Raw genomic sequence first — 18,568 nt, 5'->3', positions numbered from 1 at the left:
AGAACTGAAAAGTTACAGTAATGGTATGAATGTCAGTGTATTATGGGATGGTGCATAAGCGTCCACTGTGTTGGCTGATATGGAACTAAAACAACAAAACCCATGAATATACAAGAGAACCGCTGTAGAATAGCTGTCCACTGGAGTGGCCAGTATGCATGAAAGGGTTAATTTCAGTGAGTCATTCCTAGTTAAATACAGGAAAATAAACATACATATTAAATTTCTACATCTACATGCTCCTCTTAGCTCGTACCACAGATTATTATAACGTGCCACTCTCTTGTTATGCAGATGACACAGAACTGTATAGAACATTACCACCACATGAGTTTAACCTTTAGAGTCACTAAATAAAGGTACTGACACATGAATTGAATTGGTGGATGACAAACTGAAATAATTATATTTTACTCGTGGGTTTCGAGGGTCAAAACCAGCCACGGCAGCTTTTTTTTTTTTTTTAACTTTTTTTTTTTTTTTAACTTTTTTTTATTAGACGTTCTTTTTGTTTAATCAGTACAACACAATATATCCATCTAAACACAGTTCAACAAGTTTTTTTTCCTTTATCTCTGCTGTCTATGTATTTTTACAAACCTCCATAGGTGATTTATGATGGAAATTAAAGAAAATAATGACAATAATAAAATAAATAACAACAACCACACCAAAATAAATAGGTCATGCCCACTCCTAAATATAAGGTTATAGGTTTGATTCCGAGTCAGAAGTAGAATGACAACATTTGCTATAAAACAGGAGGTTTTGTGTCACTAATAAATATTATTATTATTGCAGTAATAAAGGCGCAAAGAGGCGTATAATTTAATGTAGGTTTATTTATGTGTTTTTCTGTCTCTGGTGCTGTTGACTGAAATTCAACAACAGGGAACTTTAACCTTTTCCATTTATTGAGTGTGAAAAACATGAAAAATAACATTTGTTCTGCTCATGAATGGAATGAAAATATATTATCTTATTATCTTAGAACTATCTAACTTATGATGCACTTGTTTTTATGTTCAGTTAATGATTTATTTTGTTGAAAAAGTCCCATTTTCTTCAGTTTTCTGGGTTTTTATATAATGACCTTTGAATTTAATCTGAGTTTCAATGAAAATCTACATGATCAGGGAATTAAATATAGGAAAATACATGATTTTTGCTGGAAAATGCCAAATGCAGAGGATAATTCATTCATTTTCTGAACCTGCTTTATCCTCACTAGGGTCACGAGGGTTGCTTGGAGCCTATCCCAGCTACATAGGGGCGAAGGCAGAGGATAATATTATAATAAATGTTCATAAATTACTTGGGAATATTAGATGTAGAGAAAATTTCATTTGGAAGTCATTGCAAATGTTTTATAATCTCAGAAAATATTTAAATTTTGTCTTATTTCCACTGCTTTAAAGTGACCGTTAACTGTATTGTCAGTTATTTTTAAATTTTGTGAATAGATGAATGGAAATGGAAACCAAATTTTTTAGAAAATCTTAAAAAAAAAAAAAAAAAAAAAGTTATTATTTTTCCCATCTGATGCAGTTGTTTTTATCTTCAGTTAATGATTTATTTTGTTGAAAAGTCCAATTTTCTTCAGTTTTCTGGGTTTTGATAAAATAACCTTTGAATTTAATCTGAGCTTGAATAAACATCTACATGATCAGTGAATTAAATACAGAACAAAAAAAAAAAGATTTACACTGAAAATACAAAACACAGCAGATGATAACAACGGGGAATTTTAACCTTTTCTGTTTATTGAGTGAAAAACATGAAAAATAATATTTATTCTGCTCATGAATAGGATGAATAATATATGATCCAGTATTCGATATGTGTCGTGTGTTTTTAAAATCAACATTTTGTGTCTCATCTCTAAACATAATAATATTTAGACCAATGTAGACAGATGGACATGTAGTTTTGCACAGACGTGTTGATTCTTTGTGTCACTGATGTTTAACAGTCACATAAAGTTTCCACATGAAAACATTCTTTTGAAACCGTGTGAATGAACTGTTCTAAATGTGTGTGTGTGCAGGTCTGTCTTATACATGAGACTGTGACCTAAATAAAGACAAAAGACAGACAAAGTAAAGGAAGTGGGTTCAACTGCAGCTGAATCTGCTGCAAAACCTGGGTTCTGCACAAACAGAACCAAAGGAACCGACATTTGAAGGGTTGGTTTATGTTCAGTTAAAGGTAGATTTGACTGAAAAAGGCCCTTTTTTCTTCACTTTTCTCTGCTTTGAAATAATAACCTGTGAGTTTCAGTATCACCATCTGTGGAGTAAAACTGTGGAACAAATTGTATGTGGAGATAAAACAAATATCAAACATAATTCAGTTTTCAAAAAGATATAAAGTATTGATTCTTGTGAAGTCCAGTATTTAATAATGACAATGAGGGCTGTGTGTTTATGGATAATATTGTATTGATAAATGTGCTGTAATTATTGAAGAAAACTGTTGAATTGTTGAGTTTGTTTGTATGACTGTACTGTCATGATTATATTGTTGTGTATAATTCAGTTACTGCATTATGTATTAGTTGTGGTTAAATGCTGAAATTAGGAAAAATGTATTGTTTGATTTTTGTATTAAGTTAGTGATAAAGGTGTAAAAGTACTTGAGGGGTTGGATTAAATAAGTTTATACTTCTTCCTACTCCTTTTCGACCATGCAAAATTCCGACTTGCATGAACTTCATTTAAAAGTTATTTTGTTTTTGTCTTATTTTGTTTTGTTTTGTTTTATTTGGTTTCTTTGCATGTTCTAAATAAATAAATAAATAAATAAATAAATAAAATAAATTTACTCTGAGCTTTAAGCCATAAAGACCCGGTGCTATTTTTGTGTCAGTTCCCAAATGATTTTTTCTCTATTTTGAACTTTTATTAAGTGACTGATCATCATTTAATCTAACATTATACTCAGTATTTTGTATTCTTCAGTGAAAATCAGGTATTTCCCTTTACTTAATTCACTGATCATGTAGATATTCATAAAAATGTTCATAAAAACTCTAATTAAAGTTGAGGGTTATTAATGAAAAACAGAGAAAATGAAGAAAAAGTGATTTTCAATCAAATATATCATTAACTGAACATAAGTTGTAGAAGATGACGGTGTTTCCACGGTAACTAAGATTCCTCTGAACGTCCAAATGGGTCATATCTGATGATCATGAAAAGATGAATAACTGTATTTTACACCAATTATTTACATGTATTGATAGGATTAGTGGATGTTTGGGTCTTTATGGGTTAATGAACGTCTACATGATCAGTGAATTAAATACAGGAAAATACATGAGTTACACTGAAAAATACAAAATACAGAGGATGAAATTATAAAGACCCAGCGCTATTTTTGTGTCAGTTCCCAAATGATTTTTTGTCTATATTGAACTTTTGTCAAGTGATTTATCATCATTTAATCTAATATTATGCTCAGTATTTTGTATTCTTAAGTGAAAATCAGGTATTTCCCTTTATTTTTTACACTGATCATGTAGATGTTCATAAAAACTGTAATTAAAGTTGAGGGTTATTTCTCAGTTCCCAAATTAAATTTTCTTTATATTTAACCTTTGTTAAGCAATTGATCTCCATTTATTACAATATTAGCTTCTGTATTTTGCATTTTATCAATATAAATCCTGTATTTAATTCACTAATCATGTAGATGTTCATAAAAACTCTAATTATAGTTGAGGGATATTATATGAAAAACACAGAAAAAGTGACTCTTTCAGTCAAATCAAACATTAACTGAACGCAAAATAATTGTGTCCATCCACTGTCATTGATCCAACTCCATGCGTTTTAACGGTGAATCGATGTTGTAGAAGATGACGGGGTTTCCGCGTTAACAACGGAGCCTCTGAACGTCCGAATGGGTCATATCTGATGACCATGAAAAGATGAAGAACTGTATTTTACACCAATTATTTACATGTGTTGATAGGATTAGTGGATCAACAGGTATTAAACTTTTTATATCAGTCAATGATTGTTTGGGTCTTTATGGGTTAATGAACGTCTACATGATCAGTGAATTAAATACAGGAAAATACATGAGTTATACTGAAAAATGCAAAATACAGAACGATAAAATGATGGTAAATCACTGACTAAAGGTTAAATATAGAGAAAAATTTTGTGAAAGTCATGACAGAAATAGTTGTAGGTGTTGAATAAAGGGTTAACTTGAACAGATCTGTAATTCTGTGATATATTTCTGTACGGTGAATTTAAAGACGATAATATCTGTAACATTTGTACATTTTAAGGAAACCACCACCGCACTCCACTCTTCTTATCAGCACTGAACGTCACATTTCATAAATAGATGTTAGTATTTGAAGCTTTTTCCTCCTACATTATGAAACACCTCAGTCTTTTTTACATTCACTGGACTCATAATGAGATTTTCCAAACTGACGTGAAGTTTCCCTGAAGTATCATCTACAGGTTTGACTTTCTATGCAGAAAAAAAAAACATGTGTTTCCTTAAAGTTCAACTGCTACAGAGACGCATAACGACAGGAAGTCGACTTGAACATCTGTGCACAAAAGCAGGTCAGAGCTGTTGCAGAGGGCGTCGAAGCAGAGTTTGAAACCCGGATGTGGTTCCAGATCTGGACCACGAAGATCCGGATCAGAGCGAACACCTGCATCCAAACAGAGCTGAGACGTAAACAGCATCAACGGTGAACATCACACATCTGTGCACTGAGAACTGATGCAAAAACCCACACAAAAGCACAACGTATTCACCCTGATTCGTCAAAGTCATTTTAGTTCAGGGGCCACGTTCAGCTAAATATGATCTGAAGTGGGCCGGACCAGTGAAATAATAACATAATAATATAGAAATAATGTCAACTCCAAACTTTCCTCTTTGTTTTAGAGCAAAAAAAGTACAATTATGCGATGAAAATGTTTACATCTGCCAACTATCCTTTAAAACAGGAGTGTCAAACTCATTTTAGTTCAGTTCCACATTCAGCTAAATTTGATCTGAAGTGGGCCGAACCAGTAAAATAATAACATAATAATATATAAATAATGTCAACTCCAAACTTTTCTCTATGTTTTAGAGTGAAAAAAGTTAATTTACATTATGAACAGGTTTACATCTACAAACTATCCTTACAAAAGATGTGAATAACATGAACAAACTGAAAAAAATAAGTGTAATTTTAATAAAATTCTGCCTCAGTTTATCATTTAGACATGTACATTATAACGTACAGATCACAGTGGATCTACAAATACCCAAAACATTGAGTAACAGGCAGAATATTAGTAAAATTGTACTTGCTTCTCTTAAGACATTTCAGGTTATTCACTTTTTTGTTTTGTTTTTTTTTCGAAATTATACTTTGTTTTAGTGTAAATACATGAAAATATTTACATTTACAAAGAGAAACATTTGGAGTTGTCATTGTTTATATGTTATTATGATAGTATTTTACTGGTCTGACCCACTTGAAATTGAATTAATCTGAATGTGGAACCTGAACTAAAAGGATTGTTAATATCTTAGTGTCATTTTTGCATTTCACAAATTCATCCCAAGGGCCGGACTGGACCCTTTGGCAGGTCGGATTTGGCCCCTGGGCCACATGTTTGACACCTGTGCTTTAAAACAATGTGAATAACATGAACAAACTGACATTTCTGAGGAAAACTAAGTGTAATTTTAACAATATTATGTCTCAGTTTGTTATTTATACATGAAAATTACAATTTACAGATCACAGTGGATGTACAAAAACACAAAACATTTAATAAAGAGGCAGAATATTGGTAAAATTGCACTTCAGACATTTCAAAGTGTTCATATTTGTTCAGGTCGTTCGCATTTTGGGAAATGATAGTTTGTTTTAGTGTAAATATAGTAAAATGACATGAAAATATTTACATTTACAAAGAGAAAAATGTGGAGTTGTGAGCTTTTATGTTATTATGATAGTATTTTACTGATCCGACCCACTGGAGATTAAATTGGTCTGCATGTGGAATGTGAACTAAAATGATTCATATCTTCAGTGTCATTTTTGTATTTCACAAATTCATAATTCACTGATCATGTAGATGTTCATAAAAGCTCAGAGTAAATTCAAAGGTTATTTTATTAAAACAAATGAAACTGAAGAATTAACTGAACATAAACCCACTGTGTCCATCCACTGTCATTGATCCAACTCCATGGGTTTTACTGGTGAATCAATGTTGTAGAAGTTGACGGTGTTTCCACGGTAACTACGGAGCCTCTGAATGTCCAAATGGGTCATATCTGATGACCATGAAAAGATGAAGAACTGTATTTTACACCAATTATTTACATGAATTGATAGAATTAGTGGATCAACAGGCATTAAAACAGTTTTGATCAGTACATATTTCGGTGTTTGAAGTTATTTATCACCATTTGTTATAATATTATCCTCTGCAAATTGCGTTGTTCAGGGTAAATTAGGTATTTCCTTTAATTTAATTTCTATATTTAAAAAGCTCATTGTGTTTCTATGACAGTGAGATGTTATAATCATCTATGATATACGTTAAGAGGAGCATGTAGATGTTGACTTTGTATTTTTATTTAACCTTTGTTTAACCAGAAAAGCCTCACTGGAATTAAAAAGTGTACAATAAGTGAATAAAAACAGGCCCGAGAATGGACCCCTGAGGAACTCCATATATGTTTTTATGCACAGGTTTTTGAAACTGACACACTGTTGAACACAATTACGTTTTATTCTCTGGGAGACGTTTCTTCTTCTATGGTTTAGATTCAGAATCATCATCAACAGCAGTCGATAAACTTCTGAAACTCGTCTCGTTTCTGTTTGTGTCACAGATGATGTTTCCTGTTTTTCCGACTTCAGCGACAAGAAATAAAGTTCAGGAAACAAATGGTCACAGTGTTTTCTTTTTCATTTTTTTTTTACTCTTAATCAAAACATTTAACATCAAAATTATCTGACACTATTATTAGAACTATTTACAGTTTCTTCTCTCTTTCCTGTGCAGTGAAAAACACTTCCTGTATCCAGATGTTTTAAAGTTTGTGATAATTTGAATCTGCAAAAACAACAAAGATAAAGGTGGAAGAAGACTTTTACACAGTATTCTACATAAAACTATACAATATTATGTCATACAAATGAGTCGCTAGTTTTAATTTTTCTTACTGTTTGTTTGAAGTACACTTGAATCTCTCATATGAGATAATAATGTTGCTCTATTTCTGAAATCTCTTCCAGTATTTTAGTCTAAAAATGAACTGAAATGGAAAAAAAAGCAAATGGGAACGTGTGTAAAAACTATGATTACAGAAATATAAGTAGTTTTATAAAATACACATGGGTTTATTTGGTGTTTAAAGCTTCCTGTTCCATCATAAAACTGTCAATTTCACAATTATATTCACAAAGACATGAAATTTTACTCATTAAGGAAGAAAAAACAAGATTAAAATTGAGAATTCACTGGTGAATATGATCTGGTCCTCTGTAGTTTTAATGCTTTTGTTACAATCTATTATTATTTATAGACAATAAATATATGTAATTGAAAGAAAAAAACTAAACTATACATTAAATTATAAAATTTGTCTTAAAAAAAAAAAAGTCCTACAATATTCGTAAGGAAAGCATCTCTAGTATCTAATGTTTAAAAAGCACAAACCTGATGTAAATGTTAATGTAATGTGTCTTAATCTGGAATAATTCATTTCATAAATAAATAAATTCATTCTTGCTCCTCATCAGATCACATGTAATCCACTCCCACCTGATTAAAAAAATAGAAATACAGAATAAATAAATAAATTACAAATAAACATAAAAAAAAAAAAATGAACAAGTGAAACCATCAGATATAGATTCAACTGAAACGTCACCACGCCCCCTAGTGGTTCAGACCGAAACCACAAGACTGTTTTTAATCAAAATAATGTTTTTTTATTTCATATAATTAAACAAAAATAAACATTATGAGGCATAAAATATGACATGAACACAGGGTTTAAACTGGTAAAAAGATGATTAAAACAGAACAGTAGTGACACGTTGAAAAGTCTGAGGATTCTCTAGAAAACAGAGAAAACGTCCAGTGGAAAATAAGTTATAATAAAGAGAAGGAGACGGGTTTGTTTGTTTGTTTGTTTCATCACATTCCACACATTTCGAGCTTCATCAGGTCAGAGACGTGATTCTAAATTCAGTGTTTAATGACGTAAACGTAAAGAGTCTGGATTCACCTCCAACAAACTGGACGATAAAATGAAAACATACATTAAACAAATGGATTTGACTTTGATTATAATTCTATTCATTGTCTTCAGGTTTTATTATTGATCATATTTTCGGCCCAAATACTTGAAATGTTATTATTTTCTGTAATTTTTACTTCTAATCTACACCCATCATCCATAACATTCTAACACTGACAGTAAAGTGGTGTTAATGTTGATGATCTGATTCTAATGGACCTGTCAGTGGATTTATTAGACACCAGGTGAACGTGTAGACCTCAGAGTAGATGTGTTAGAAACAGAAAAACCTTCAAGAATAGGAACCTGAGAAACAATAACAGATCACAAGGTCAGAACATCTCCAGATCTTGTCGTTCATTCCCAGTGTAAAGTGTTTCGAACCCACCAAAAGTATCTGAATAACATCTGGACCTCGACACATCCATCCTCTACAGCTGTTTTCAGACCCAGTGTCGGAGCTGGTCCAGCACCAGTTACACCAGCAACCGAAGAGTTTATCAGTGAGCGGCCTGTGTTCATACCATTATATGAGCGTGTGACGTGTCATTGACAGAGGATGTTACTTCCCCACCAAAAAATAAAAGAAAAGGTCACATGGAAGTGGAAGTGTTCACAGCAGAGAAGATAACAACATTAGTGTGGATTGTATCATCGCGTACCTGTGAGCATCTGTACAGTTAATACAGATCAGTATCAATCTGTAACAAACCATTTATTTTATTTTTTATTTATTTATTTCGAACATGCAAAGAAACAAAATTAAAAAAAAAAAAAACATGATACAACATCTGCTGTGGAGAAGGCAGCGGCGCCTGATCCACAGGTGGAACCTCAGCAGGATCAACACCAATCAGCCTAATGACGTCCACTCATGTCGTCACTGTTCGCTTAGAAAAAACAACTTTTACTTGGTTACCGTCAGGAACCAAATGTTCTGCTCCTGAACGCTCTGATTTCACTGGTCTACAATTTTTTAGAAATGATTTGCTTCAGAGATTAAATGTGCAAAATGTTACGTATTTTAATAAGATTAATTGGAAAATAAATGACAAAAGTGCCGGTTTGCTGATGTTTTCAAGGTATATGATTAAGTGTTACTACACATATATATTGGTTTATGTACATTTATATAATAGTTTTATAAATCTTCCACTAAATAGAACCTGTAAAGTGAATGTATTCTAATGTGCAGACAGTGTTTTGAAGTAGATCTTGTCGCTCTGAGACAAATATTCCTTTTGAGTCAAACTCATTCTCTCGTTAATTCTTGAATTTCACATTTTGACCCAAGGCTGTATCTGGGAAAGTTCAGCCAACCAGCATTTTTGACTTGATTTTTCTTTATCAGTGACTCTCATGTGGTAAAATGTCATTACTTTTATTCTGGAAGCATTTTCCTTGTAGACCAGTGTTTTTGGTGTGAAGACATCAGCTGGTTTGAGATTAGGTAAAGGAACCGGCACCTGTTGGTCTGAAAACAGCTTAAAGGAGTGATATTTGGCTTCTTTAAGCGGAATTCTTCATTTTCCAACCTTTCCCTGTGGTCTCCATAAACTGTAAATGCTCTGCTTGGGTCTGAATTCTTCATTCATTCAACTCCACAGTAAGGTTATAATAGTTTAGATAGATTTTTCATTATAGTTTAGTTTTATTTAGTTTTGACTTTTTTTCTCTAATTCAGCTAGTTTTAATTTGTTTTTAGAGCAGGTTTGCTCGTTTTTATTAGTTTTCATTTTTTTCCAAAAGCTTAGTTTTAGTATTAATTTTAGTTTTGTCGTATCTTTTATCTATTATCTATTCAAATAAATCCCAGACAGGACTCTGCTGCTTTCTCCCAACTTTAGTCTCCATGTTTCCAGGTAGAGTGGGGACCAGAAGACGACTGGAAACCACAAGTGACGAGAAGTGATGGACCGTGAAGTGTCCTATGGTGCCGCTAGCTAAAATTGCTAGAGTGAAATAAATCTATTTCATATCAATCTGACATTGACAAAGACGAAAATGAAGGGAATTTTATCCACAATTTTTATACGTTTTAGTTAATTTTGTACGCACACAATACACTTTCAGTTAGTTATTGTTTTTTTCTTTTAATTATAGTTCTTATTTATTTCAGTAACGAAAATGTTTTTTCAATTCTAGTTTTCGTCACTTCGTTAGTTTTCGTTAACGATAATAACCTTGCTCCACAGGTCCATCTTCAACCCTATTTCTGAGTAATGACACCAGAAAGGTGGTTTGGAGCGCTGGTCCTTTAAATGCACATGAGCCACTTCAGGCCCCGCCCCCTCCAGGTTATTGGCTGTGCTGCTCTGTCCTGTTCAACCAACAACTGAACATTTGAGTTAATGGGCTCCAAATTTGGACATACTTTCAGCCTGGACTACAACCGCTGCTGCTGACAAACAATTATGGAGAAATACTGGAGAAATGTTGGTCTGAAGTCTGGACCTGATATGTGCAAATGTGGAGATGTAACTACTTATAGATGGAACAAACTAGAAAAGCACTCGGAGAGCGCAGACCTCCACCAAGGCATATCAGTGCCCCCCCCCCCCCCCCCCCCCCCCCCCCCCCCGAATGAGCAACTGTAATATCCCTGGAATTAATAAAGCCCTCTTTATCTGTATTTTTGTAGTTCATCTATCTATCTAGAGTAATAACTAAAAAGAAGAAAAGACATTTTCTGACACTTTCATTGCAAAAACATCATAAACTAGAAAAACACCCCCCACCCCAATCACCACCAAAATGTAATCATTTGTTCCTTGTGCCAGTACCAACATTTCCTGAAATTTTCATCCAAATCCGTCCATAACTTTTTGACTTATCTTGCACACAGTCAGACAGACAGACAAACCAACGCCGGCAAAAACATAACCTAAGCAGGAATTCAAACAGGTTGTAGAAATCCACTGGATTTTAGCCCAAATGAATATAAAGATAGTTTTGCAGCAGCTGGAGGGTTCAAATTCAAACTGTATGAACTATTAGGGTCCAAATACACAAAGAAATGAACCACAGACTAAGAAAAGTGGGTTTAGAGAAATATGAGCCCTTTAAGTGATCAGAACATTATTACCACCTGTCTAATATTGTGTTGTTTCCACTTTTTCCACTAAAACAGCTCTGACCCCAGGCCCAGACTCCACCAGACCACTGCAGGTGTGTGTGGTATCTGGACCAAGAGGTTACAGCTGATCCATGAGGTCCTGGAAGGAGTGAAATGGGAGGGATTGGATCTGTAGTACGTTCCACAGACGCTCTAAGGTCGTGATACGGTGCTGTCCTTTTTCAAACTATCCATTTTTGGTCGGTTCTAACCACTGCAGACCAGGAACACCCAACCACACCTGCAGCTGAGGAGATGTTCTGACCCCATCGACACCACTATAATATGGACCAGGTCACACTCACTCAGTTCCTTACGTTGATCATTTTGCTGCTTCAAACACATCAGCTTCAATGACTACAGAAAATGTTCATTTAGTGTCCAATATATTCAACCCAGTGAAAGGTCCTGGGGTCAGCCCTCAGGTACCAGGGAACACAGGTACCAGGGAACACAGGTACCAAGGAACATGGGTACTAGGGAACACGGGTACGAGACAACACAGGTTCCAGGGAACACAGGTACCAGAGAACACAGGTACCACAGAACACAGGTACCAGGGAACACAGGTACCAGGGAACACAAGTACCAGGGAACACAGGTACCAGGGAACATGGGTACTAGGGAACACGGGTACGAGACAACACAGGTTCCAAGGAACACAGGTACCAGAGAACACAGGTACCACAGAACACAGGTACCAGGGAACACAGGTACCAGGGAACACAAGTACCAGGGAACACAGGTACCAGGGAACATGGGTACTAGGGAACACGGGTACGAGACAACACAGGTTCCAGGGAACACAGGTACCAGAGAACACAGGTACCACAGAACACAGGTACCAGGGAACACAAGTACCAGGGAACACAGGTACCAGGGAACATGGGTACTAGGGAACACGGGTACGAGACAACACAGGTTCCAGGGAACACAGGTACCACAGAACACAGGTACCAGGGAACACAAGTACCAGGGAACACCGGTACCAGAGAACACAGGTACTGAGGAACACAGGTACCAGGGAACACAGGTACACTCCCCAGGTCCCATTGGAATGAAATAATCCATATTATCAACCCTTCCTCTGTCAGTGGACATGATGTTATGGACGATCGTTGGAGGATCATTTTATCACCAATGTGAACACATTCATTTTATATGTTTATAATAAAACAAAGAAGAGTTTATGATTTACTTTGTTCACATTCTCAGCTAAAACACTTATAAATATCTCCGTATTTTATTGTTTTACTTACTTTCACCACCATCTGTTTGGTGTTGAACAAATATTTTATCATTTTAAGTGTTCTGAATGGTCTGATATTTAAGAGTTTAAACAAAGTCTTTTACGTCTTGTTGTATCTTTTATGTCTGACTGTTTTCTTCAACGTTCTTCAGAAGATCAGCAGTAATCATTTAATATTTACCGTGTTAATCATCGGTTTGAAGTGATGTTTTGGTCGTACGGCCCAGTTCTGTTAGAACTTTATCAGGTCATTAAATTGGTAAAAGTTTCTGTTTCAGTCGCCGTCGTGAACAAACCGCTGTCGGTGTTTCCTCGGATCGTTCCAGTCCCTTTGGAAGCTTCACCATTTCAGAGTAAAAACCTCTGAATTCGCTCCGGTATTTCAACCCCGACCCGTTTCCCATAGTTTCCGAACGTTGGCGCCTCTACCACAGTCGTCCAAACCTGTCGTTCCTGGAGTGCCTGGTGCAGCTGGCGCAGCAGAAACTGGAATAATACGGGTTGGAACAAAGTCGGGCGTAAACGATGAGTTCGCAGTTGGCAAGTTCAGGCTGATCCACACATTCTGGAGGAACATCAGAACCTGGACCAGGAACAACCACCATGAGGATCAGGAGGATAATAACGACAAAATCAAAGAAAAACTCAACTAAGTAAGTAAAGGTCGTACGCATTTGTACAACTCAGTAGAACTCAAATCAAATCATATATATATTTGAAGGGGGTTTATACATTTTTGTATTTTGTATTAAGTATATTATGTCTGGCTGTAAATAAACTTAACGAAGGTCCAGTTCTTGGGGTGGGGGGGGGCAGTTGGATAAGAACTGGACACAACAGTTTGATGTTCAAGTTGTATGTTTCTTGTTACACATTTGAAAATTGAAAATAAAAAAGTCCTTGATCAAAAAAATATGTTGTATTTGCTTTTTAAAAGGTTCAAAAATGATCTGAAATATCATTAAAGTGTGCAAAGTTAAAAGCTGTGACATTATGGGATAGATGTCAGTACTTTGTAAAACAGATATGAACTGAATTTATTTCTATTGACAGGCTAAGGGGGGGGTGGGGGGGTGGGGGTTATGTGACCACTAGAGGGAGTCACTCTGCTTGAAAAACTAGTGGCAACGCTGAGTTGATAATGAGAGCCATTAAGAAAATACTGTGGGAGTCAAACAAAATGAAGTGATAAAACTAGAGTCACTGTGTTGTTTCCACTGGACTCAGCTGTAAATGTAAAGAATGGAGTTTAATGGTTAAATGTCAGCATTTCTTCTACACAGGTGAGTTTGATTCTGAGGCTGATGAAGGTATAAAGTTATTATGGGATGTTTTTATTTTTGCTAAGTTGCCCTTTGTTGATCCACGGTTCAGACTAAACTGTGACAGTTCTGACCTTGTTTGTTGGATTCAAACAGATCTTTAGTTCAGCTACTGACAACACAAACCCAACAGAAAACAGGTGATTAGTGGTTTTACTGTGGCTGTTTTCAGTCTAAAAACAGAGCTAACAGAGCTAAGCTAACAGAGCTAAGCTAACAGAGCTATAATGTAAACTATCAGCTGATGCAGCACATGAACATTAGAAGACAGTGTTATTTTTAGCGACTGTTAAAATGAGCGTCTATGAGTTTTAAAGAAGAAAACTTGATTCCATAATACAGATGTGTGGAAACTTTTAGTTTATTTCATCCACCTTTTATTTTACTTTTACTGCCTTTTATACTGATTTTACCAACTTTTAGTCTGTTTTAACCATCTCTTAGTTTGTTTTTACTTTACTTTATTCTAATTTAACCAAATTTACGTCTGATTTAACCATTAGGTTAAATAGTTTGGTTTTATCTATTTTATTGTACTTTTATTTTACCTTTATTTAACCAGGAAGTCCCACTGAGATTAGGAATCTCTTTCGCAAGGGAGACCTGGCCAAGATAGCAACCATACAAAGTCCAAACAATATAAAACACATACATGATACATAATTAACAATAAAACCCAATAACAGCTATTCAACCATAATGGCATCAACAAAAATAATATATATGATATTATAATATTCTAGAATCATTTTACCAAATTTAGTCTGTTCTAACATCTTTTATGCTGATTTTACCATCTTTTATACTGGTTTTACCATCTTTTATACCGGTTTTACCAACCTTTTGTCTGTTAAAACCATCTCTTAGTTTGGGTTTACAGAACAGAAAACAGAGGTGATTTGTGGTTTTGCTGTGGCTGTTTTCTGCCTAAAAACAGAGCTATAATGTAAACTCGTGGAGATAATACAACACAGTGTTATTTTCATGTAGAAAGCTACAGGACTTTGAACTTTCTTCCTGGTAGAGGTATTCTGTTTTATCTGAGTAGAAGTATCACCACTACAGTGCAGGTTATAAATATAAATAAGTAGAAAAATGGAAATTCTCTCATTCAAATGTCTGAGAACTGTTCTTACATGCACTGGTGGACTGAATATCATTTCTTTTGCGTTGAACTGACCTTGTTGTGTGTCTTTAATGACCTTCACCTCAGCCGTGGCGCTCACTGAGTAGATGCCGGTGTAGGCGTTACAGGTGTAGGTTCCTTCATCTGAGGCTTTGACGCTGTTTAGGATCAGGCTCCCGTCGGACGACAACAGGACGTTACGCCCATCCGGACGCACTGGAACCCCATTCCTATTGGAGGAGGACGAAAGGTCAAAGGTCATATTAAAATATTAGACTGTAGATTAACATTAGATTCTACAGGGTGAGTCAGAAAAAACGCTCTTTTCATTTAAAGAAATTGTACCACTGAGATGGAAATGCTTATTTTCTTTTGATCATACATTCATATTGATGTGGTTATTGAGCATGTCTGGCGATTGAATCATTGATTTATGGCATAGCATAACAGAGGGAATGTCCATTATTTACTGTGCACCGAAATATCTGACAACACAGTTTATGCCACCGTGAATGAAATTGAAATTGTCAACCATTACTGCATGTTTACTCGCCATCAAAATGTTTTGTCTCAACGAAGTCGTCCGGCACGACCTTCAACCTGGCTACCATTCAGATTGATGCAAATCTGTGCTCGTTGTCGCATCTCTAACACAGCTCTTCTTGCCATTCGTGTTCGTCGTAGGGCTTGGATTTCAGCCGTGATGCGATTTCAGAGTTCCTGAAGAGTTTGTGGAACAGTCTGATACACACGGTTTTTAAGATACCCCCACAAGAAAAAATCAAGGGGGGTCAAGTCCGGGGATCTAGGTGGCCACTCTCTCTCCTGACCCAAACAGACAACTCGAGGAGGAAATAATACCTGCAATCGCTGTGGTCTTGCCATGATGAAAACTCCCTGGGCACTGTCATGTAGGCCTATGTCCTGAGTGTGAAAGCAAAGCCCCGACTCCTGTAATTGTTGTCAATTTCAAGTTTGTTCACTGTGGCATACATTGTGTTGGCAGGTATTTCAGTGCCCAATAAACAATGGACCTTCTCTCTCTTATGCAATGCAATAAGTCTATGACTACATCACCAGACATGCTCAATAACCACATCAATATGACTGTATGGTCAAAAGGAAAATCAGTGTTTCCGTTTTAGCAGTACAATTTCTTTAAATGGAAAGAGCGTTTTTTCTGACTCACCCTGTATCACTACCATTAAAAAGCCTTTAGGACAGAGGTGTCAAACATACGGCCCAGGGGTAGAAATCATTTTAGTTCTGGTTCCACATACAGCCCATTATGATCACCAGTGGATCAGACCAGTAAAATAATAACAAAATAACCTAGAAATAATGACAACTATACAGTTTTCTCTATATTTTAGTGCAAAAAATAACATTATATTATGAAAATATTTACATTTATAAACTATACAAACAAAAAAGATGTGAATAACCTGAAAAAACTGAAATTTCCTAAGAAAAATAAGTACAATTTCACCAATATTCTGCCTCAACTTACCATTTAAACATGTGCATTATACAGATCTAATCTACAAAGATACAAAACATTTAATAACAGGCAGAATATTGTTAAAATTACTCTGAATTTTCTTTATACATTTCAGGTTGTTCAGGTTATTCACATTTTACTGTTAAAGGACAGTTTATTAATGTACATATTTTCATAATTTTATGTTTTTTTGCACTAAAACAAAGGGGGAAAATTTGAGGTTGTTATTATTTATAGGCAAAATGTAATTTTTTTTTTCATATTAAACCAAGAAGAACATTTGGAGTCATTATTTATTGGTTATTATTTCCATTATTTTACTTTAGATTACATTGGTCTGAATGTGGAACCTGAACTAAAACCAGCTCAACACCTTTAACTGTTAATATCTTCAGTGTCATTTTAACTCTTTACAAATTCATCCCATGAACCGGACTGGAACCTTTGTTGGGCTGGTTTTGGCCCACAGGGCACATGTTTGACACCCCTGTCATATCAGGACATATCATAGACATTTTTTTTCTATTTGTTTGTGGTTACCGTGACCATCCGATGTTGACGTTGTCTCCAGACACCACACAGGGCAGGAGGGCGGTGCTGCCTTCATGGACCTGGATGTTGTTAGGAGCTGTGGTGATCCTCAGGTCAGCTGCAGTGGTTAAAAACACAAATAAATACTGGAAATGGGAAAACTCTCAAAGCCTCAGACCTTCACACTGTGATGTTGACCTCTGGAGAAGCTTTACTGACCTCTAGTGGTGGTTTAGTGGAAATGCGCCTGTCAGACTACATTTAAATCTCTACCATTTTCATGTTAAACTGTGGTTAAATGATGTGTTTAATGTCACCTTGGACTTTGAGCTGCAGCTGCCTCTGCTCCAGCTGATGTGGGCTGGAGGCGGTGCAGGTGTAGAGTCCAGAGTCCTCAGACCTCAGAGGACTGATGGTCAGGGTCCCGTCTGGACGCCGGCTGAACCTTAGCAAACAAACATGGATATTCTGGTTTATATCTTATAAAACTATTACATGTCCAGCTCACAGCACAGTGAACGTCCACAGGAGGATGGTCATCAGGACGTGGGTCAGTGTCAGTGGTTTGTAGCTCAAACTCAGAGTTAAGAAGCCTGGACTCAGATTAAGAACCTGATTCAATTCACTGGAACCACAATTAAATAACTGACTAACCCTGTAAGGACTACTATTAGAACAGGACTAGATTTATTTATGTTGTTTTTGCAATAAAAGTGTCAAAAAGTTTGTCCATTCTTTTGTACATTTATTTCAGAAAGAACTTAACTTTCAATATCTGGCCATTATCATTATTATATGTAATAAATGCTTAAAACAGTGTGTTACAGCAAAATTTTTTTAAAAGATTTGAATTTTTTAAAATCATTTTTTATTAAAACAACTGTAAATGTGAATAATGAAACTTTATGAGATTACAGAAATAAACTTTCGCCTTTTAAACATGTGCTCAAACATTTTAGTTTCTCTAGATCATTCTATGTCCACGTTGTTCTTCTTATTTTTAGTTCTTTCTAGTCATTTGATCCTGTGTGATAGTCTGTGTTCACTTTCTGTCTAGTTGTAGACAGAGCCCCTCATTTTACTGACAAAAACATCCATCATCTGAGTCACACTGCATCTGTGTATGCCCTGGATAGATCTCTACATAAGATAAGATAAGATAAGATAAGATAAGATAAGATAAGATAAGATAAGATAAGATAAGATAAGATAAGATAAGACTGTACTGATCCCACCTTGGGGAAATTTAACAGTTTACAGCAGCAATATGCAACACACCAGTGCAAAAGAAAAGGCAGGTGGAAATAAATGTTCTTAAAAGTATAAAACATTTAAATTTAAAGTTTAAAGATATTTACATATTTACATAGTGATTGCACATATATACGAAATGTTCATATATTTATATTTTTACATATGCACATATATTTTT

At 35.2% G+C, this 18,568-nt stretch overlaps 1 protein-coding gene across 2 annotated transcripts in view; it reads right to left on the bottom strand.

Annotated features, from left to right (window-relative positions):
- Positions 1–12,756: 12,756 nt before the first annotated feature.
- paplna (papilin a, proteoglycan-like sulfated glycoprotein) overlaps positions 12,757–18,568 on the bottom strand; it is a 57,750-nt gene continuing 51,938 nt past the window's right edge. For both annotated transcript variants that reach the window (XM_030127295.1, XM_030127294.1), the window contains exons 25-28: positions 17,454–17,581; positions 17,146–17,254; positions 15,159–15,334; positions 12,757–13,239 (exon numbers count right to left, since the gene is read on the bottom strand). In XM_030127295.1, coding sequence (XP_029983155.1) covers positions 13,082–13,239; positions 15,159–15,334; positions 17,146–17,254; positions 17,454–17,581 — 571 coding nt within the window. In that variant the 3' untranslated portion in view covers positions 12,757–13,081. The remainder of the gene's footprint in view (positions 13,240–15,158; positions 15,335–17,145; positions 17,255–17,453; positions 17,582–18,568) is intronic.

Source organism: Sphaeramia orbicularis, chromosome 22, assembly GCF_902148855.1.
Source record: "Sphaeramia orbicularis chromosome 22, fSphaOr1.1, whole genome shotgun sequence".
In the NCBI taxonomy this organism is placed as follows: Eukaryota; Metazoa; Chordata; class Actinopteri; order Kurtiformes; family Apogonidae; genus Sphaeramia; species Sphaeramia orbicularis.
This window is presented reverse-complemented; position numbering and strand designations above follow the sequence as displayed.